General features: G+C 31.0%; 1 protein-coding gene and 1 pseudogene across 1 annotated transcript; one reads left to right on the top strand and one right to left on the bottom strand.

Annotated features, from left to right (window-relative positions):
• Positions 1 to 16,240: 16,240 nt before the first annotated feature.
• Positions 16,241 to 18,782, top strand: LOC101508718 (malate synthase, glyoxysomal). Its single transcript, XM_004510651.3, has 4 exons — positions 16,241 to 16,654; positions 16,913 to 17,238; positions 17,345 to 17,675; positions 17,974 to 18,782. Exons 1-4 carry the CDS (start codon positions 16,262 to 16,264, stop codon positions 18,628 to 18,630), a joined length of 1,707 nt encoding a protein of 568 aa, XP_004510708.1. The 5' UTR covers positions 16,241 to 16,261; the 3' UTR covers positions 18,631 to 18,782.
• Positions 18,783 to 19,295: 513 nt separating this feature from the next.
• LOC101508410 (uncharacterized protein At5g41620-like) lies at positions 19,296 to 22,684 on the bottom strand (annotated as a pseudogene).
• Positions 22,685 to 23,663: the final 979 nt, after the last annotated feature.

Genomic DNA, 23,663 nt, shown 5'->3' with positions numbered 1-23,663 from the left:
TGAGACAGTGACAAAGTGAAATAGATTGGCTCATTGAGGACAATTTTTAATGATCTCTTTTTTTTTTTCAATTTCTTTACTAGTTTCAATTTTCTGTATTCATTCACCTATTTAATCACTAAAGTTCAATAGACTTAAAAGTCTATTACTTGTTTGATGGATTAAATAAATTTTAACCTACTAAATTTCAAGTTGTCTGTGGTTTGACAGACCAACTAATGAGTCCATAAACCCGTGAAAAGAAGGAGTAAGAGTTTCAAGTGATGTGTCAAAGGAAATTTAATTATGATGTTGCCAAATAAATCAACCGTAAATTACCTATTTCCTAGATATTTGAAAATTAAACAAATTGAGAAATGAACGGGTAAGCATGAGGTGCTATCTTTTAGGAAGCACTGTGAAAAGTAGATATTTTCAAAAAAAAATTAATTACTTGCGGGCATCTCCTTATAAAATCTGAAATGGACACAAGGTGGATAACTCAACTGGGGTAAAACAAACAAAAATTCTAACTACTGGTCAGTTAATGAATATGAAGACTCTAATATTATATTTACCAATGGATATTCCTATCCGTTAGAAAATTAATAAAATTATTATGTTGTAATGTATTCTGTGTATGTGTTAATATACTAATATTTTTTATAATTAAAATTTCTCAAATATTTTGTTTGTGTTAACTTATTTTTACTTTTTATAATGAAATTTTGAATGCATTAATATTTGTTGTAAGTGTTAATACTTTTTTGGGTTGACAAAAAATGGGTAAAAATATTATACAATTGCAAACCATAATAATTTTTGTATATAAATAATTTATTTTGTTTAAGAGATTATATTCAGATATCTGCTAACACCAATAGATACTTAAAAATTCATTAATATCCTTTTACAATATATCTACGTGGATATGGATATGATATGAATATCATTTTTATCCAACAAGGCGAGTAGCAGATGACTTATATATGTGTTTGTTGATATTCATTGTCATCCCTAATTAAGAAAATACTCGTTGTCTATTGATCCTAAAATGTCGATGGCTAGGTGAGTAGGAACTAGGCTTGATCTTAGAAACGACCACACGAGTTTAGCTAAGTAATGAAAATTGAAGAATTACTATTAGGTGGCCAATATCGTGACTAATAGGAGTTGACTTTGATTTTTAAGTCTATAAATACCTATTATATATCACATCGTAAAATACATCAATCAATGAAAATCTCCTTTTTTACTTGCACTTTATTGACATTTTATCTTTACTTATGTTTTACTTAGGTTCTTAGTTCTCACAAATTCTCATGATTCAACTTATCACCCTTTTGAGTTGTTAAGGAATCCACAACCAAATGACAATCTTTATTCCTTAGCGTACTCAATTAAGAAAAAGATAATTGTTATTGAGAACTTTTAGTTGACTACCTTAACTAAATTTCAAGTTTGAAAACAAATTTGATACACTTGATAGGACCTAACGATTAATAGAATTAAGAGATTCAGTTTTCCATATCATAATTTCATTTGTCATTTTCTAGGAAGTGTAGTCCTCAAAGACCAAATGAACCACAACACTCATTGAGAATGCCTATCAACAATGTTCCTTCCACTAAAGTTACCTCCCCACCTACAATTGACCTCCCTAAAAAACTAGTGGTCATGACTACATCAAACAACATATAAATATGAACATACATTAAAGTTGCTAAAAACACAAGAAATGAAGTTTGAATTGAGTTGTAAAATTTAAACTTTAAATTCTTTATATTTTATAAATCGTTTATTTAAAAGAAGTTGAAAATAAGACACAAAGAACTAAAGTATATATGAAAATAAAGAGAGAAGGAAAGAGAAGAACACACAATGATTTTTATAATAGTTCACAATAATTATTGTTACATCTAGTTCTCCCTTGAAAGAGAGATTTTTTTCTTAGTACAATCAAAGATTTAATCCACTAAAATGATAGTATTGTTAAATCCATCTATGCAAGTAGAAAATATTCTTAAAGCCTTTGAAGTAGCAATGTCAATTTACAAGAAAAGGGGGTTTGAATTGTAAATTCACCCTTTTAAAAATTTATGTTAAAAACTTAAGAAAATGACTCAAGATTGATCTTGGTTGTGAAAACAGAAAACGAAGAACGTTCTTGGATTTAGCCAGAAAACGGATAACGTTCTTGGTTAGTTAAAATCAGTAATTCAGTTTATGTATTTAACTTGATAATCAATCAAACTGAAAGTAAATAGATAAGGGAAGAGATACCACACAAGGATATATCTTGGTTCACCTAACTCGGGCTACATCCAGTCCTCACAATTGTGAGATTTTCCACTAAGTGTTCAAAACAAAGAATATTTAAGTTTTTAAATGCACAAAATAACCTTTCAACTTAACATGCACCTTAAAAGGGTTTCCATATGCCAAACATGCATAAACAAGGTTGAAAAATGAAGTTTTCTTATCTCAGGGCAAAGCTCAGATTTCCACAATAGTTGTAAATGGTCACCAACCGAAATTAACAATCAACACAATTTAAGTTTTTAAATGCACAAAATAACCTTTCAACTTAACATGCACCTTAAAAGGGTTTCCATATGCCAAACATGCATAAACAAGGTTGAAAAATGAAGTTTTTAACAAAACAACACTGTTGTATTCGAATACAGCATCTTTGTATTCGAATACAAGGTTGTTTCAACATTCAGCAGCAAAATCAGCATGTCTGTATTCGAATACAACAGTCTGTATTCGACTACACAGTAAGTCAGTAGCAAAACAACATGTCTGTATTTGAATACAATAGTCTGTATTCGAATACACATCAGACAGCAGCAAAAAAACAGCAAAATTCAGCTTTTAAAAGGGTTTCGAAACCAATCAATACTTACACACAAATCCAAACAATCACACTTAACAATTATAGCGCAATCACCACGATATCTTGAGTTTCGAAATAGTTTTGCAATCAATCACACTTACACACAATTTCAAAACATCCACACTTGGCAATTATAACACAATCACCATGACAACTTGAGTTCAAAGACTCAATCATAATCTTAAATCAAACACGACTCACGTGCCAAGCACCCTAATGCAATGCGTATATGCCAAAATGCATGGACTCGGAATTCCAAACCAAAACCCTCCTCGAAGGGCGTAAATCATAATTGTACAACCTCTCACAGACCAGTACTAATTACCAAGGTGCAATCTCTCACGGATCAGCATGATTTACTGGCGTGCAGCCTCTCACAGACCAACACGATCTAGAGTGCAATCGCTCACAGATCAGCACATTCTAGAGTGCAATCTCTCACAGATCAGCACGACGCGACAATCCCCGCAAGGATAAGATGAACCAACAATTCACATGGCATCATCTCGTGGCCCATCATGGTCACCACTATCACCATGGCCCCATCGCGGTTACCATGTACTATGAAATGCATGAGCATACTCTAACTCTATCCACGACAATCATTGAGTAAATGCAGATATTAAAAGATTCCCCATTTTTAATACTCATTTAACTCTAACAATTTTCACGACAATCATTAAGTAAATGCAGATATTAAAATATTTCCCATTTTTAATACTCATTTAACTCTAACAATTTTCACTACAAACATTAAGTAAACAGAGCTATTAAAAGATTCCCCATTTTTAATACTCATTTAACTCTAACAATTTTCACTACAAACATTAAGTAAACAGAGCTATTAAAAGATTCCCCATTTTTAATACTCGTTTAACTCTAATGATTTTCACAACAAACATTAAGTAAACAAAGATATTAAAAGATTCCTCATTTTTAATACTCGTTTGTCGCGGCCTAAAATTTCGAGTTTTCTTCTAATTCAATGGAGTCGCCACCAAAATTTAGTTTAAAATAGGGAAAATATTGAAAAACCCTTAAAAATTAAAAAAACGGTATTTGAAACCAGATTTTGAGTTCGGGAGTCGATTATGCGTAGGGAAGGTATTAGTACCCTACGACATCCGCTAAAAAAACGGTTACCTATAATTAATTGTGCAAAATTATATCAACTTAACTATATTTATTTCTCTTTATTATTAAATATAGATATAAAATTATTTTTTATAAATATGATTTTCTTGAGATAAAAGCGTGTTTAAAAGAGTAAAAAAAAAGTTTTTATTATTGTGCTTGACAAGAGTATGATCTTGCTCCTACGTATCTCCCGGTGCGATGGAGAAATCAAAGCTACGTAGTTCTTGGTAGAAAATGCGGATGTGTTGATTGCTTTTAAATAAATTGTATTTCGTTATTTAAAAAAAAGATTAAATTTGACGAACTTAAAAAAAAGCTTGCTTGATTTGAATAAATATTTTAAAATATGAGTTTTAAGACGGTCGAGTTGTACAACTCGTGTCTCAAAACTGAAGGAGTAAAAAAAATGTCACATCTAATTTTAATCCTCTTAAGAATATTTTTTTATTTTTAAATTGAGTTTTAAAACCAACAAAATGTTTAACGTGTGTCTTAACAACTCCAAGATTAAAATAAACACATCTAATTAATTAAATTAAAAAAAAGTTGATTTTAGATCTATTTATTTATAAAAAAAATAAATTTTAGAGCTATTAAAATATATAATTTGTATTATGTAACTCCGGGATTAAAAAAAATGTTATTTTTAGTTAACTTTTTAATAATTTTTAATTTGTTTATAATTTTTTAATTTATTAATTTATTTATGAAGATGAGATTTAGAACCACCAAATTGTCACAACTTATGTTCTAATAACTCAAAGATTAAAAAGATGTTTGAGTTGGATAATTATCTTAAAATATGAGTTTTAAGACGATCGAGTTGTACAACTCGTGTCTCAAAACTCAAAGAGTAAAAAACAAGATGTCACATCTAATTTAATACTCTTAAAAAAAAATTATTATTTAATATTAAATTTCAAAGTAAAAAAAAAACAACTTATATTACTATCTCCAAAGAAAAAAAAAATATGTCATATCTAAATAAAAAAATAAAAAGAGATAAAAATATAATAATAATTATTTTTTTTTAGAAATTGATTAAATATTCAAGCATGTATATTTTTAAAAATAAAAGGCAATGATCAAACTAAAAAAAAGAAGTTATACCTAAAAAAACGTAAATGGGCTGCAAATAACCATGGCCCAATACCTTCAGAAAACTGATTTGTAAAACAAACCCTAACTTGAAAAAAGGCGTAGGCAAAACCAAGATGAGCGGCGGCTAGGGTAAAGGAGATTGGAGATCAAAAATTTCAAAAGAGAAAAACAGAGCCATGGTTTTACACAAACTTCATCATCGAGACCATGAACAAGAACGGCGTTGGAATGAGGCCGCTGGATCAGGTCGTCGAGGAAGAAGGGAGTCAGAGTGCGAACGGAGTGACCAAGAAACACGGTTGGCATTCCGACGACGACAACGGCATTCAAGGTTTGAGTTTTTAATCCTATTATCTTTAACATTTTTTATACTCAGATCAATAATAATAAACAATTTTCATCTTTTATTCATAACTCAAACTCAACAGATTACATTTAGATTATGATTAGAAAAAGAAAAATGAAAAAAACGAAAATACCTTAATCCTTCTCTTTGTTCCTCTGTTTCTGTATGTTTGAATAGTGGCAAAACTCAATCTCTGTTTTAGTGTATTTTTTTTTACAAATTTTTCTCCCAAAAAGAAAATCTACTCTCTATTTCCAAATTTCGAATTTTCTTCCTCTTTTTTCGTTTCAAACTCTATTTATAGACTAAAAGTAAATTAAAGTGGTGAATTCTTCTGTTTATTAGATAAAATCAGGTTCTGGATTTTGTATGTGTTTGTTGCAAAATGCAGATTTTGAGTGTAGAGGTTATAAAGGAATGTTATACAAGTAATACCTTTATTAGTATATCTCATATAAAATGAATCAATTAACTGGCTTCTAATATGTTGTTTGTACTTGGAAATGCTTAAATACAGATAATATAAAGCAGAGTTATGACAGGATGCTGGGAATGCAAATATAAAGGAGGGTTTGCAAAAGCTCTTGCCAAAGTCAAGCAGATAAAAGCATGTAGAATGGAAGATGAAGGTGAAGTTGAGTGTTGGCAGGGTGGAATGGATTGGTGTATTGGGTACTGATGTGTTGCCATGCCAAATCAGAAACACTTTGAATTGTTTTTACTGTAACTCAATTTTTTTTTTTTATGTAAAATAAAGATGTTTAGATTTTTGATGATAACTGTAAAATATATATTATTATTATTAAAATAACTTTAAATTATTTTATAGGACAAAATTGAGGTACTACATCGTTTAACTCTAATGATTTTCAAATTCCATACAGAACATACTAAGACATATTCTCAAATTCAATCCACAATTCACACCAAATCACATCAATTCATTTTTCCACAAAATCCACACAAACACATCTCAAAATTTATAAATATTTATTATGAACACGTCAAACACGACAACCACAAAATTATCTCAACCCACCACTCAAACACATCAAATTTCATTTCCTCAAAACCACACATAAATGAGTTAAATTCATTTTCCATGAAACACTCATCAATATCACCAAAACCCAACTCTAAAATTTCACCCATAAAAGCATTAAATTCATTTTCCCCAAATCAACATTTCAACCCTAACAAATTTATTTTCCACACAACCACAGATAAGTCCCTAAATGCAAACTAAAAGTTTGGAAGGAGCTCTTACCTTAACGTTAGCTTTAACGAGCGATTACGGTACCGCGAGTAATTCTGATAAAATCTTTGTTCGCGACGTCGCTTCCAAAGTTAGTTCACTAGGACCGTAGCGTGGAGGTGAGCAACTTTCCCTTCTATCTCTTTTCGAAACGAAGCTTAGATCTAGAAGAAACATGGAGGTTTGCGTTTAACGGTTTTGAAAACCCCTAACACCGTTTTTCTTCGTTCTCGAATCAAAGAAGAAAAGTGAAGCTGAGAAATTCTTTGCTTTCTCACCCACCAAGCCTTGGGTTTCTTTTCTTGAAGCAAAAGAAAGCAACAAAAAAGATGAAGGGAGAAGGAAGAAGAGATGTAGTGTCGCGAGGCAAGGAGAGGAAGAAAGGATTATGTTTTCTTTCCTTTCCTCTGTTTATTTTCTTTTCCTTTTCTTTCCTTTTTCCTTTCTTTTTCCTTTTCCTTTCTTTTTCCCTCCAAACATATATATATATATATATATAACTTAACAAATATCTAAAAATATCTAGATATTTATCAAAATGGCCATTTCACCCATAACCTCTCAAACCATTTGATAAAAATATCTACTCTCGTCGCAACTCAATTGACAGATAAAAGTTTTTGCAACTGGGGATATTTTTAACAAAATTGTCCGGTATTAAATTCTTCGTAACGTAAATAAATTATTCTCCAACAAATAATTTTAATCCAATTTCCAAAAATATATTTTTGGCATTTAACTCACTAAGTACCAAAAACTGGGCTAGAAGCCTAAGAAATTCAACACAAAATACCCTTAAATAGTATAATTTAGGATTTAAAAATTAAGGGTCTTACACTGTTCTTCTCTTTCACCCAATCCAAGCCCCAATCTAAATCCCTAACCTCTCAATCTACAGCTCCAATCTATTTCCTTCTCCTTCTCGCCTTCGATCAACCACTTTCTCGCTGTCAATCAACCCCGAGCCCTAATCTGTTGTATTCTTGCGTTCGTTGAATCTCGAGTTGTGACCACTGTTCTCGATGTCGTCGTAACCATTCTCGCACCACATCCACCGTTCTCGTCGTTGTCATGACCGTTCTTGCACCACGTCCATTGTTCTTGTCGTCATTGTGACCATCGTTCTCACATCACCGGTAAATTTTGAATTTTTGTATTGTTTGTGTATTTTTGCACAACCTGAATCTGTGACCGGTGTTGCGTTTAATTTCTGTTTTGTTATTTCTGTGTTGTTCTTTGTAATTTCTGTTTTGTTATTTCTTTGTAATTTCTGCTTTGTTATTTATGTGCTTTGAATCTTTGTAATTTCTGAACCTGTGACTACAATATGGAAGTTTCGATGTACTTGATTTCAACAATAACATGGTTGTGTTAGGGTAGATATTATTTGTACATACTAGAAAGCTCGAGAAAATTTTAAAATTGTTTAGATTGCACAAAAATGTTTAAATTGATATTTTTTGTGAATTTGAAGTGCTGGTTTAAGGTGATTTGAATAGAAACTTCCCTGAAAAAGGGGAAGGTATTCCATCTGGTCTTGAAATAAATGCTAATAAATAAAATTTTACTCACTTAAAGTCTAAGGCAAACTTTAGAGTACAAATACAAAATGTGAAGCCTTTGAAGAGAAAACAAAAGGAGTAATACCGTCTAACCGTCAATAATCACTTGTAGTATAGGATGGGAACTTTTGTTCCTGACTTCAATGAAACAAATGATATCACTCGTATCCACATGATTAACTGACAAATGTATATCTTTGAACATGTTTCCTTTCTTTTGCCTAGGAATTTTAAAGCTTTTAAATATGTCTAAACCATCCTGGATCGAAATCTTAATATATATTGGTCTTAAAACAAAATGAAGCAGAATACTAGCCACCTACCACAACCTAACGCATAGAGAAATTAATACATTTAGTGAAGGAACTTACCACAGGTTTGAGCAATTCTTCTATAATTTCCTGAGCCTGCCTAAGCCTTATCTCAACAATATTAGCAGGTAAATTAGCCTCAATCAATAAGTGGAAATAAGACACAATGGAAGAAACAAATATTGTCGACTCATTGGTGAGGAAGGGACAACTCTAACTTGTTTCATTGGTAGCGTAGCTAGAAGGCATCAATATGCTCCTATTGACTACAAGTCATGGAAAGTCATGCCAAATGATTACAAATAAGAAATGTTGAAATTAATAGAGGTATTATGATTATTCATTTAACTAATATAACATATTTTTTTAAGAAGTCAATTGAGATGTACAATTAACATGTCTTATTAAAATTAACATGTTTTGTTGTTTTTGTGCTCTAACATGTTTGATGTACAATGATGATGTTAGGAATATTTGATGGATTAACAATTTATAATCATACTTATAGTTCAAGAATAAAGATGTTTAGCACACTCAAACTACATCATAACATGTTGATAACTGTAAGAATACATTTAACTAATATAACATGTTTCTTTAACATCTCTTATTGTGTAGAGTAAATATGAGTTTGTTCCTCCAATAAATAACTTAACAAGAGAAATGTTAAAATCTGAGCTGAATGAGAAATGGAGGCAATGGAAGAGTGATCTAAAGTCAATGGCATATGACCCTACTAAAACAGAAGAAGAAGTTGCATCTCTTGTACCAAATGATAGGATTGACCCAAATTAATATTGTGGTTTGGTTCGTCATTGGTTTTCTGATGAAGGACAAGTAAGTCGTATATATTATGAGTAATATATTAAAGAGTTTATTATTTAGACTAATATTTTATATCAATTGCAGAAAATATCAATATCGTGGTTTGGTTCGTCATTGGTTTTCTGATGAAGGACAAGTAAGTCGTATATATTATGAGTAATATATTAAAGAGTTTATTATTTAGACTAATATTTTATATCAATTGCAGAAAATAAGTAAAATTAATAGGCAAAATCGTGCTAAATTTGAAGATGTTCATTGTATGGGTTCAAAAAGCCTCCCAAAGCTTATTGATGAGAAGGTTTATTCCTATTTCTATTTTTATGGCTTTAATTTAAATTAAAAATGAAATGCATTTAACTTATTTGTTTAGTTGTAGATAAAAAAGGGAAAAGGAGTGTTGCCTGGGCATAAAGAGGTTTAATACCCGCACTCGTAAAGATGGATCAATTGTCAATGAAAAGGCTGCAAGATTGATTGTAAGTTTTGATAATAATTAAACGGTACCAATATATAAAATGTGTATAAATTAAGATTGACAAAGTGCTGAATTTTATTTTTCAATTGTATGATGATTGTATTGGGTTTTTAATTGACCTTTTAAGAGATTTTGTACTTGTTAACCTATATGCAGTGTTGAAGTTTTTTAGGATCTTATTGTAGTACTACATGCTTTGAATGTCAATTTCAATTTGGTATTTTCAATCATTAATAATTTTTATTTTATTTTTTAGGAAGAACTAAAAAAACATAGTAATGAGGCTGAAACTTCTCAATCAACCCAAGACACACAAGGTTCTATGCCTTGGAAGGATGACATATTTTATCAAGTACAAGGACCTGATAAAAACGGGCGTGTGCGATGTATGGGCAAGATTCCTCATTCTAAAAAATCGAAGGTTTGTGCATCTGAAAATGAAGAGTTGCACGAAAGAGTTAAGAATATGGAAAACTTGTGAGCAAATGTGATGACTTTAATTCAAAATCTATTTTCTGGAGAAGATGTTAATGATATAATACAAGCTGCAAGACAGGTATATCATAAGTTATTAATCTTATCCAACTAACTTTATAAGTTCCATAATCGTATTTTTCATAAGTAGTATTTCTATTTTTTGTGATAGGTTCCTGATGCTACTAGTGCTCAAAACCATTTGAATTCACTTAGTCCAAACAACAACGAAAATAATGAAAATGGTAATTAGATAGTATTAGTTAATTTAATTAAAATCATTAACATTTTCTCTATTTTATTAGTAATATTTTTATGTGGAATCATGTATTTATTCATTTGTTATTTTATTGATTGTAAGTGAAAATTAAAAGCTAATTTGTTGTTGAAGATGGAATATTAATTTAGTTGACTCAATTTCTTAATGTTTTTTGATATTGTTATGTATGACACAAGATGTCTATTTTAAATGTTAGTAAGACGTTTTCCACTACTAAGTAAAAATTCACTACAGTGCACTATGGTGAACATTGTTTAACTATTATTTTATCGTTGTAAGACTTTTATGTTAATTTTTAATATATACGATGAACACCTTTTATTTTATTTTGACTCTTAGATATATATATATATATATATATATATTTCATTGTATATTTATATTTGGTTAATTTTATAAAATAAATTTTAAATTATTATATAATTTTTGTTGATAACAAAAAATTAATATTTATAATTAATTAGTTACTCTTAAAACCTATACCAACAGGAAAAAGTTGTCACTTAAATGTATAGCAACAGAATCAAAACCGTAGGTATAATTTTTATAAATTATGGCTAAAGTATATACCAACAGTGAGATATCCGTAGGTAAAATCAAATATTTACCGCAACGGAAAAAATTCTGTCACTATACCCTATAGCCACGGCGAAATTTCGTAGGTATTGGGTAATTATATACCACGAAAAAAAACCTCGTCGGTATAGGTAATTTTGGCTATCCCTACGGTTTTATATGTTTAGCTACAGATTTTTACTGTCACTTAATGTAAAATTTATTGTAGTGTCTTCTTGGTTTTACAGCACCTAGCTCAGATCAACCTTGATCTGTTATAAAGTTAAAACCTTTTCACCCAGAAAGGAGTTCGATCAGGTCACCTATCAACCTTGATATGATTTCTTACAATCTACCTAAATTATATTAAACTCTTATAGTTCGAGTTTTACAATAATGATGAGATTGTGTTGTTATAATCTGATAAGGTTCAACACTTGTTTGAGTTCTGATTTTTTGACAGAAAAATACACGAGAATGATTCTAAGAATTGAATGGAAAAATCAGAACTGATTCAATGTATGTGAGTGAGAGAAATTCAAGTATGGTTAAAATGAGTAATGAATTTTCTTAGTACTTGAAGCTTCGATTTTTCCTTGAGCTTGTCCTTCCTTTTATAGGCGTTTTAGAGCATTTAATAATGGTCAAAGGAGCTGTTGGTATGGCTCTGTCAGTTTTGACGAAAACCAAATATATGAATAAAAATATTTCAGCCTTTGAACACTTTATGAAATCTGTTTGACTGGACTTTTTCTTCGTTATTGATCAGATTTCTTTTGTGTTTAATGATCCTTTATACCTCAGATATATTTATTGATGATATTGCTTTTATTTGGAGATTTTATTTTTCCAAAACAGCTTTGAGAATGATGACAGTCTGCTGGAGAATGATGTTGAAAATTCTGGAGACTAATGATCATTCTGGAGACTAGTCTGAATATTCAGAAGACTTATATAATCATTCTGGAGACTGATCTGATCATTCTGGAGACAGATCTGATCATTCTGGAGACTGATGTCATTTTGAAGACTGGTGAGAACTTTCAGCATATTGATGTTATCATTCTGGAGATTGATGTTTAACATATTGGAAAATGATGTTAGCATGCTGGAGATTAATGTTAACATGTTGGAGAATGATTTTAATATGTAGGAGAATAATGTTAACATTCTGGAGAATAATCAGAATGTTGTCAAGAATGTTCTTCGTTCTTGACAGACTAACTGGAGAAGGTTCAGATATGTTTGGCCTTGCTAATTCTCGATCTTCTCTCTTTGTGATTCAAGTAGTTTCTTTGAATCTGGCCATCTCAATTTGTTCCTTGCCAAGTGCTGATGATATAGATATAAAATCCAGAGGCTAAAACTTCTTTTAACTAGTAGGGATTGATTGATTTTGGAGCTATGATGATCATTCTTGAAACTAGAGAACATTCTCCGTTTTCCAAATTTTGTTAAAAATGTTCTTCATTCTTGTCTGTTCAGTTTCTTGCATTTTTATGCTAATTTCTTTGATTTGTTTAAATCATATCTTTAAATTAATACAATAAAAAACATAAGTTAAATTAACATAACATTTAGAATGATAATTAACATTCTTAATTAACTTTTTGTTTGTTTTCATCAAAACATTAGATTGAGATTTTGTCTCGACAATCTCCCCATTTTTTATGATGACAAACATGCTAATTTAGATTTTAATTTTGATTCTAATTTTAATCATAGAGAGCTTAAAAGCTCTCCATCAGAATATGCTTCATATTTTTGAACCAACATAAAATCTAAACATAAAATCTAAAATAATTCTCCCCCTTTGTCAACACAAAAAGGTTGAGTGATACAAAGGAAATGTATACTACACATAGAAAAAAATGAGTAGACTCCAGTTTTAAGAAAAATAACATTTTCTAAAAAACTCCCCCTTAATATTTTAAAATTGATATCCTTCAAAATTCCAAAACACAAGTAAGATAAGATGAATGTGAACAAGAAAGAGTGAGCGCATATATGGAAGCAAAAATTAGATGAATGTGACAACATATCAAATATAATTTTTCATTTTACAAAACATTCTTATGCTAATAAAGTTTGTATTTTTCAAAACTAATTTTTTGAAACGATCAAAGAGATTTGTTCACATAAAAAATGTTCTTAAGGACATAAAGAGGATAATTTGTAGAAAAATGATTTGAGTTCCTTGAATGAATTTGGAAGTAATCGTGATCAGGATATACCTTGATAAGATTCAAAGAAGCACTTGAGTTAGACAAAAGTACAATGTGAATATGTGCTTCTTCTAAAGGAAACTTGAATATCATTTATGTATTTCAGAGGCAAATTAATCACTGTAATTACTCTTCCAACAGCAGCTTTGGTACATATCCATCCAATTAGTTTTATCGTTCTCCAGCTTTTATGAGGAGAATGAAATGGAGATTGTTTATCAATCTCGGGTTTCTAGGAAGCATTATGTTGTTGTTGTCCAGAATGTTCTTCTTCTTCTTCATCTACTTTGCTTTAATATTTCCAAATGTTATAGACACTCCAAATTTTTTGTAATGAGATGAGGCATCATACTTTTCAATTATTGTGTATTGAGCATGCCTTGTCCATGTATCAATGTTCTTTGTTGATTGTTGGATGGTGTTCCTACATCATAAGTTAGTCATGACTTTGGTACCCATATTTGTTTGGGTCCTTGATGGCTAGTATATCTTCTCTTAGAATACTTTTTAAAACTTGACCTCTTTTTAAAACAGCAAGTTGATTCTTGATGACCAATTTTGAGACAGTAGGAGCATTTAATTGTTGATCTTGGAATTGATTTCGAAATCTGAGTTTTAAGGGGTTTTAATCTTGATTTTGAAGAAGTTCCAGATCGTTCTCTTTTTTTCAAACTTTCTAGAGAAAATTCTGCTTTTGTTCCAGAACATTCTCCGTTTTGAGAACAACTTGACGGAACGTTTTCCTTTCTGCAGATTTTTCAAAATTGGTTCAGCTTTATTTGCAGAGCGATCTTCCCTTTTAAAAAAACCTTTTGCTTTTAATCTTTTCGTCTATTTTCTTAATGTAGCAAACAAATTCTAGATGTCCAAATTTCTTACAATACGAGCATTTGGTTTTGCATTTATCTTCTTTTCTTTCTGAAACAAAAAAGTTTTCATATATTTTCGTGTTTTATCAAAACCAAGAACAACTTTATCAAATATTTCCACTTGAGATCCCATGATTTTTTGAAAGGTTTCAGTAGCTTTAATAAAATTTGACAAGTTATTTCTAAGAGGTTCATTTTCAGTTTTAAAAAGAACGTTCTCCGTTTTTATTGCATAACGTTCTTGATTTTCAGATTCATTATTTTCCTTAAAATGATACTCTTGTATGTTCTGAATGAATTTTTTTTGTTCATCAATCATAACCTGGGATTTCTCTTTTCCTTTTAGTCTTTTAAAACTTGATCCTTTAAAGAGCTACATTTTTGAACAAGCATATTTGAATCATTAAGTAAGCTATCAATTTTTTTTTTTCAATTTGTTCACATAAAAGATATGGTTCAGAATTTATTACCTCCTTGTCTTCAGTATCTACCATTAAACATAAATTGGCTTTCTCAAGTTCATCTGTTTCTGATTCATCAAAGTCATCCCAAGTCACTATCATGGATTTTTTCTTGAAAAGGAACCTCTTTTGTGCTCTTTTGTTCAAGGGACATTCAATTTTATAATGTCATTGTTTATTGCATCCAAAACATGTGATTTGACTTTTGTCTACCTCTATTTTGAAATTTTCTTTTTGATTTTAAAATCCCTTTTTGATATGATCCCTTCTTCTCAACATTCTCTATATCATTTTTGTAAGACAAATTATTTCTTCATCAACATCTTCTTGCTCGATTTCTTCTGAGTCCTCATCTGGACTTTCTTGAGATGTTTTCAAAGTTATTGTTTTGCCCTTTTTGATTGGTCTGTCTTCTTGTAGCAGCACTTCATGTGCTCGTAATGTTCCAATCAGTTCTTTTAGGGGAAATGCTTCAAGGTTCTTATTTTCATCTCCAACAATATCAAATTCATCAAATAAAAAAATGATAATATGAGTTTATTTAAAGATTTGAGTTATGAATTTGATGAAATTTGTATTATATTGAAGATGATAATTAATTTTATGAGTTTGTTTGAATTTTTGTAAAAAAATGATAACATTGTTGATATTTTAAAACATAAAAAATTAAATTGTCACTTAAAATAAAAATGAAAGATTAAATAAAAAAATTAAATTTAAAAAATTAAAACATTAATTGAAATTAATTTAAGAGACTACATATATTATTTTGCCAAAAATATATTGCTAGGATGACCGAGACAGAAATGAGTAGTTCCAAATGCAGCGCACAAGTTGGTATTTATCGTATAATTAACTAACCGCACCACCCAAGGAAGGCACGCAATTCAATAGCGCCTCCTCTTATCCTTCCTTCATAGTGTAGTCATTTTTTTGGTTCTCATTTCATCCTCCATACTGATTCAGCTATTTCTTATTTCTCTTAAAAGAAAAACATAATTGCCTTTCCGTAAATTACAATTTAAATGGTAGTTGGATGAATATATAATAAGTTAACGCGAGATTAATCAAATTGGCTCTTTAATTTGACCCATGAACATTTACTTTTTTTGATTTGAACCATCACAATTGTTTACCATACGAATCTTTCTTAATATTTTCATTATTTATTTGTTACATATATTTTAGGAGGAGAAATCAAATACTCTAAAAATAATTTGAAGTACAATTATTTTGTTTAATAACTTAAAAATAAAATAAATTCACAAAAGAATAGCGGTCCATATAAGATTTGCCTATAAAAAATAATATATCAACTCAAAATGAAAATAAATAAAAAATATTATCATCACAAATCCATACTGTGTTTTTTTGAGAGAATAAATTCATAATGTTGTATTGTAGTATTCCATTTGTTCTATATATATTTCCACCAACTCTTTATATCAACTCATTTCATTTCCACTCTCAAATCAAGACATAACATAGCAATAGTATTGCAGAAATGGACTTAGGAAGAACCTATGGCAATCCAACACAACCAGAGAACAAAATAATCTCTAACTACGACGTACCAGAAGGAGTCGAAGTTAGAGGAAGATACGACGCAGAGTTTGCAAAAATTCTCACAAAAGATGCATTGAAATTTGTTGCTGATTTGCAGCATGAGTTCAGAAACCATATAAATTATGCAGTAGAGTGTAGAAGAGAAGCTAAGAGGAAGTACAATGAGGGAGGTGTACCAGGGTTTGATCCAGCTAGTAGATATATAAGAGAAGGAGAGTGGATTTGTGCAGGTGTTCCACCTGCTGTTTGTGATAGGAAAGTTGAGATTACTGGTCCTGTTGAGAGAAAGATGATCATTAATGCTCTTAACTCTGGAGCTAAAGTCTTTATGGTTAGTAATGCTCTTAACTCTTTGTATTTGAAATTTGATTTGATGAAGTTGAAATATGAATCGTCCTATCTTGATTGCAAACAGATGCTTATTAGTTATAGTAATTTTAGATAGAAGCTAATAGTTATATGACCATAACTAGTAATTTTAGATAGAAGCTAATAGTTATATGACCATAACCAATAAAATGTTTCTGATTAAAATGATTTTAACAAGAATTTGTTATTCTCTTACAATTTTTGGTTTTGAAATTCTAAGGCTGATTTTGAGGATGCACTCTCTCCAAGCTGGGAGAATCTTATGAGAGGCCAAGTGAACTTAAAGGATGCTGTGGATGGGACAATAACCTTCCATGACAAAGGTAGAAACAAAGTTTACAAGCTAAATGATGAAACATCAAAGCTTTTTGTGAGACCAAGAGGTTGGCACTTACCTGAAGCTCATATTTTGATTGATGGTGAACCTGCAACTGGTTGTCTGGTTGATTTTGGTCTCTACTTCTACCATAATTACTCAACATTTCGGCGAACTCAAGGTGCTGGCTTTGGCCCTTTCTTTTACCTTCCCAAAATGGAGCATTCAAGGTAATGTAAATAATTTAATAAGCACTATGCAATCATATGAGCCAAAGACATAGGTATAGATTTTGGTTTAATTGTTAATACAAGAATTATGTGATTTGATTGACAGGGAAGCTAAGATATGGAACAAAGTGTTTGAGAGGGCAGAGAAGATGGCAGGAATTGAAAGAGGAAGCATTAGGGCCACTGTTCTGATTGAAACACTTCCTGCAGTGTTTCAAATGGATGAAATTCTGTATGAGCTCAGAGATCACTCTGTTGGTCTGAACTGTGGGCGTTGGGATTACATTTTCAGTTATGTTAAGACCTTCCAGGCTCACCCGAATCGGTTGCTACCCGATAGAGTCCAAGTTGGAATGACTCAACACTTCATGAAAAGCTACTCAGATCTTCTCATCTGGACATGCCATAGGCGTGGCGTACATGCTATGGGAGGAATGGTATGTAATTTAAGATATTTAACCAATTTGATTATGTATCGTTTTACACATACATTCAATAACTATGATAGTAGTTGAGACTGTGATGAAATATAACTGGATGTCTATGTAAATCTTATGAACTTCTTATATAGGCAAATGTTAGATGTTAGTATATTATATTCGTAGTCAAGGTTTGAACCCTATACCTATTTCTCATACTCCTTCGGGTTTCCCAGCTCAACCACTTGAGATATGCCTTGGGACATTATGCGTGTATATTGGTACAAAATGTATATGAATTCAATGTATTCAACAGGCAGCTCAAATTCCAATTAGAGATGATCCAGTGGCTAATGAAGCAGCACTAGAATTGGTAAGAAAAGACAAACTTAGAGAAGTGAAGGCAGGACATGATGGAACATGGGCTGCACACCCTGGTCTAATTCCATCCTGTATGGAGATTTTCAATAACAACATGAGTGATGCTCCTAATCAAATAACCACCATGAAATGTGATGACGCTGCAAAGTTAACCGAAGAAGACCTCTTGCAGATACCTAGAGGAGTCCGAACGATGGAAGGTCTACGGTTGAATACACGGGTTGGAATTCAGTATGTGGCAGCATGGCTCACTGGAGCTGGTTCTGTGCCTCTTTACAATCTCATGGAGGATGCTGCAACGGCCGAGATTAGCAGGGTTCAGAATTGGCAGTGGCTTAAGTATGGTGTTGAACTTGACGGCGATGGACTTGGAGTGAAAGTGAGCAAAGAACTTTTTGGCAGAGTTGTTGAAGAAGAGATGGTTAGGATTGAAAATGAGGTTGGAAAAGATAAGTTCAAGAAGGGAATGTATAAGGATGCTTGCAAGATCTTCACCAGGCAATGCACTTCACCAACACTTGATGATTTTCTCACTTTGGATGCCTATAATAATATAGTCATACTTCATCCTGTGGAAATGTCAAAGCTTTGAATTCTGAATTGGTTTCATACTTCAAAGTTCCTGATTGTAGTTTTTTGTTTTGAATTGTATCTTGTGTTACCTATGTTGTCCCTTATATTTTCATCACTTCATAGTTTATATGGAAGGGCCTAGCTTCACATGTTATGCATAATTGAAAAGAATAAAGTTTGATTATAGCTTCATATGTTTTCCAGCAACAAAAAATTATACAATACATATCCTCAAATCTTTTACTCCTTTCATCGATTATATGTGTTTTCTGTCTTTATTTATCACTTTAAAATAACAAGACAACATTTATTACTATTTTCAACAATACCCTCATTTAATTAAATAATTCATCTAACTATTTCACTGCTACTATTTTCAACCATATTAATTCATACTAATATTTTAGACTAAACAATTACTTTATTATAAAAATTAACATAACTAATAATTTTCTCACTTTCTTAATTTCACTTTTGACTTTTATTTTTTAAATTTTCATTCAAATCTTAGTTATGAACAATTTGCATCAAATCTGTAAAAAATATAAAAAATATTGTTTGTTTTAAAAAATAAGAAAAAGTTTATTAAACAAAGCTTGGTTTGAAAATAAGAAAAAGTTTATTAAAAATCCAAAGTCACTAGCACAACCAAGCACTTGGTTAAGAAAAGTAGGAATACATACCAGAGTTATTTCTCTCAACAAGCTAGGCATAGTGATATAAAACATATATTAATAGATAATGGATACAACTCTTATGTTCATCATTCTAATATACAAATAGCAAAAGATTCTTGTGTACAAGATGGTTTTACTAGAATTTGATAAAAGATCCCATTTCAAATTCCAATATTTTCATTAGAAACTCTTATCTAATTGATTAAGAAGTGTTTTTGCTAGATTTGGACTTAGTTCTCTGTCTCTCTAGTCTTAGTCTTACTTCAGGTAGTTTTGCCAACAATGTGTTTTCCTTTACACCCTTTGGCAATTTGGTAGAAGACTCGGTCTTGTCAAAATCTAAAGCAATCACCTTTGATTTCCACAGTTTTATAGTCTCAGGATTAACTTTATCGCCTTTTGATTTCTTCTCCACCAAGCAACTCTCATTATTATCATTACATGACATGTTCCTCTCCATGGTTGATTTCAAGTCACAGTCTTCATTGATTTCGTTTGACACAACCTCTTTCCTTTGCGGTCTCGAGCCGAGTTTTCAGTCCTTCGATGATAGTCTCTTTCGGTTCAAAACAGTCGTTATCAATGGAATCTTTCTGAGCCATATTTTGAAGTGCACTTGCAGTTGTAGCATCTTGTAGTGGAAAGGAATCCATTGAATGTTGTTGACAAGGGTAAATTTTCTTGAGTTCCTTTGGGGAGGAGTAGCCGTATTTTTTCAAATCAACCGAACGTTTTGCATGAAGAAATGTTTCTATATCAAACCCTAACTTGTCAACAATTGAGATTCTCTCTATGAAATCATTGTCGGATTGAGCTAGCTTCATTTGCATGCGCTCATCAAGCCAAGCTTCTGAAATATGAAGTATTAGCCGATCAATGCTATTATTCCCTTTAACACCATTCTCGGAATTCCGCCTTAGACAATGTACTTCTTGTTCATAATCTCTGATTCCTTTGGCAAACTCATCGCATAAATTCTCCAAAAGGACTCGCGCTTTTCTCTCTCGTTCGATATTTCTCAAACAACCAGAGAATGAAGACTTCACTTCAGAAAGCTCCCTAGCTAGCTTCCTATGCAAGCTCTCAGAGTGCTTTCGTAACCTTTTCTCCTCTTCTAGCTCTTCCTTGAGTGATTGTACAGCAACTTTAATTCTACCATCATGTTCTTTATTCTTCCTTACAAACTTATCCATTGTCATTTTCTTCATTAGGTTCTCCATTTCCTGCCTATTAATTTTCTTCTCTCGTACTAACTCCTTCATCCACGTTCGAGATCGACCTAGTTCCATTTTTAACACTTTCACTGTTGATATATTTGATGCAAGTTGTTCTTCAAGACTCCATATTCGGTTTAGTACGCTAAGTAACTCCATTGATGTTGTAATGTTGTATCTTGATTTTGACTCTTCAATCATACCTTTTACGTCTAAGGAGCTTGTGGGAGTTACTGCATATTTATATCACGTCACCTGTTTAAAGCAAAATAACATATCATTTTTAACATCTCCAAAGGACAAAACAAACGCATTAAATAGAAATTGTCTAGGAGGATCAGTGAACAGAAGAAATTCATGATGACTAAAATGTTTATTTTAAAATTTTGAACAATGAAAATGTGATATAAAATATGTAAGAATTTAACTGCACAAAAATTTGCTTACTTGTACTGAGCTACTGTAACAAGAAGGAGATATAGGCTTTAGAGCACTGCCATTTCTATCGATAGATCTACGACGCTGAACAAGTGATGTGGCAACATGCCTTCTTATGCTACTAGCAGATGCTGGCTGAAATAAGACACAGGAAGGTAACAATCGTCATTTCAACAGAAAAACATTAAACCATCAACACAATGAATAAGACACATTTTACATATGTTTCTCCATTCATCAAAAGTGTGCAAAACGCTAACGATAAAATTTGACTTCAAGAAATATACAGAAAGTGGGAAGCAAGCAGTTAAAAAAAGTGAGAATAAACATAATCAATCACACATACAAGAAAATTCAAAGTAACTTGAAACACCTAAGCAACAATGCACACAATGAAATGTAAACAAGTCTAAGCAAGAAAAGAACAATCAATTTCAAGTTATTGCTAACAATTACAATAGGCCAATTGCAATTCTAACTAAAATTTCCATTAAGGCATTGGAAAAGAAAAAAACAAAAAAGATGGGAATACATTTAGCAAAAGAATAGTTTAAAGTAAAAGTTTAAGGCTATGTGTGTGTGATGGAACTAAGTGGAACACCCCTACCCACCAAATCAGATCCTAACTTCCCAAGAGAACAAATCCCTGAGACACATACAGAGTACATACACTAGACAAGATATTCACACCATCAAGAAAGTAGAAGTGATTGAATGTAACTATATCTGTCAATGTTGTACTGGTATTTGACATGCCTTCAATCGGAGGGTTAGATTTTACATACACCATATTTCGATAAACAACTTAATTAAACACGTATAACTTATCATTGTATGTATAGGTTATTTCTTTTACAAAAGATAAAATAAAATTGAAAGTTCTATTCTATTACCATAATTATGTGTAAAATGACACATATTTCTAGAACATGTGATAAAAATTAAGCATTTACTAATTTTACACACACAAAACTATAGTAATTGAGCTGAAAAATAGAGAGGATCTGAAATCATCGAGGAGAACTTTAAAAAACTAAGCTGAAAGGCTCTTATTAAGATGTCATAAACTCAAATAATTAAATCCAATCAAAGAATAGTAGAGAAGCAAATCATGAAAAGAAAAAGCAAGCATGTAGAGTGTTTAATAGTGCAAAACAAACAATGAATAAAGAGAAACAAAACAAAAGGACAACTTTTTTGGAAATAAAAAAGAAGCATAAACTGAAACAAAACCTTATCAGAAAGGGTGTCTGAAGGCTGAGCTAATTTACGGCGGAGAGTAGTAGTACCATAATTGTTGATCTTAGCAAATGGGATATGTTGAATTTGTCAGAGTTTAGCACAGAGCTTTCTAGCAGAAATGGTTGAGGTTGAGGTTGTGGTGGGAAAGTTGAGGAATTGATGAAAAAGGTTGTTGTTTTGTTGAGATGGAAGGTGAAGTCTCCATGTGGGTGGTGGAGTAGAAGAAGCTATTCTATTTATCCCAACCAAAACATCTTGCTTCCACTTTTCCACCATTACTCTTCTCTTCTTTTCTCTCTCTCTCTCTCTCACACAACTTCAATGTTTAAATTTCAAATATTCATTTTTGCCTTAAACAATTTTTTGAGACATCAGAATGTTTATGTGTCTCTTCTTTTTTTTCCGCAGAACAAATTTATAGACCGTTCAGCAGTTACTCCATCTTCATATTTGCGGTCCACTGTCATTATGACATCATCCCCTAAAATCCTATTTTTGGATATGTTTGTCGCCCCCAATCAAATTAGTTACTCTTTCTTTTTCACATATATATAAAAATAGAATATTCAACATGGATTGATAAAATAGTTTTTTATTGATTAATAAACATTTTGTATTTTGGTATAAAATAAATATAATATTATCATAAAAAAACAGAAAAAATAAACATTTTGCATTTTGTCAAATTGTAAAAATATATTGAAATACGTTATATGTCATAATTTTATTTCTAAACTATTAATTTTTTTCTCCAATTTAATCTATGAACTAAAAATATAATAAAAGTATGTATTATAATTAATCAATATAATTTTTGAATTGCTTTAAAATTAAGAGGATAAGTAGTTTTCGATGACTATTACATGTATCTTTATATTTAAATATTGATCATATATTTATAAATTTTTTTAATGAAAGTTACTCATCTTAGTCTTATATGATTGCAATGAAGGGAACTCACATTTTAGTCTCATTATAAAGATGAATAAATTTCTCGTTGGATATCTGGTTGACGGTGTGAGTGTGGATTTTGGAATCTCGAATTCCTTTGTAAGTGTTTGTCCTTCCTAGATTCTTATGTTGCGTACAAACAGATAGATGTCATGAGGCCATCAACAAGAAGGACCAGAAAGTGAAAGGGAAAACAAAAGCCAAAAGTTACCAGATGCAATTTTTGTTTTGTCATTTTGCTTTATTTCATGCTAAGCTAATCTAACCTACACTATGGACTCTATAACATCACCAGCTCTTTAATTGCTTTCATGAAACTTATTTTTTATATAAATGATCTTTATTAATTGACTTAATTACACTTTTGGTCACCCTATTTTAACTGAATTCAAAAGTAGTCCTCATTTTATTTCTCCTTAATTTTGGTCCCCAAACAGAATTTTGGTTCAAAAATGAAATTTCATATTTTTCAAGTCACACCAAACCATTTATAATCATAAATTTCAGGTACAATTGTTGCACCACGAGGT

Source organism: Cicer arietinum, chromosome 7 (genome assembly GCF_000331145.2).
Source record: "Cicer arietinum cultivar CDC Frontier isolate Library 1 chromosome 7, Cicar.CDCFrontier_v2.0, whole genome shotgun sequence".
Classification (NCBI taxonomy): domain Eukaryota; kingdom Viridiplantae; phylum Streptophyta; class Magnoliopsida; order Fabales; family Fabaceae; genus Cicer; species Cicer arietinum.
Note: the sequence above shows the minus strand (reverse complement) of the source record. Positions and strands in the feature narration are given on the sequence as shown.

Excerpts from the sequence above, each read along its gene's own strand:
- LOC101508718 (XM_004510651.3), top strand. The coding sequence starts at position 16,262 with ATGGACTTAGGAAGAACCTATGGCAATCCAACACAACCAGAGAACAAA. Across the intron at positions 17,239-17,344 it reads CCCAAAATGGAGCATTCAAG|GGAAGCTAAGATATGGAACA; the intron begins GTAATGTAAATA and ends TTTGATTGACAG. Across the intron at positions 17,676-17,973 it reads TACATGCTATGGGAGGAATG|GCAGCTCAAATTCCAATTAG; the intron begins GTATGTAATTTA and ends TGTATTCAACAG.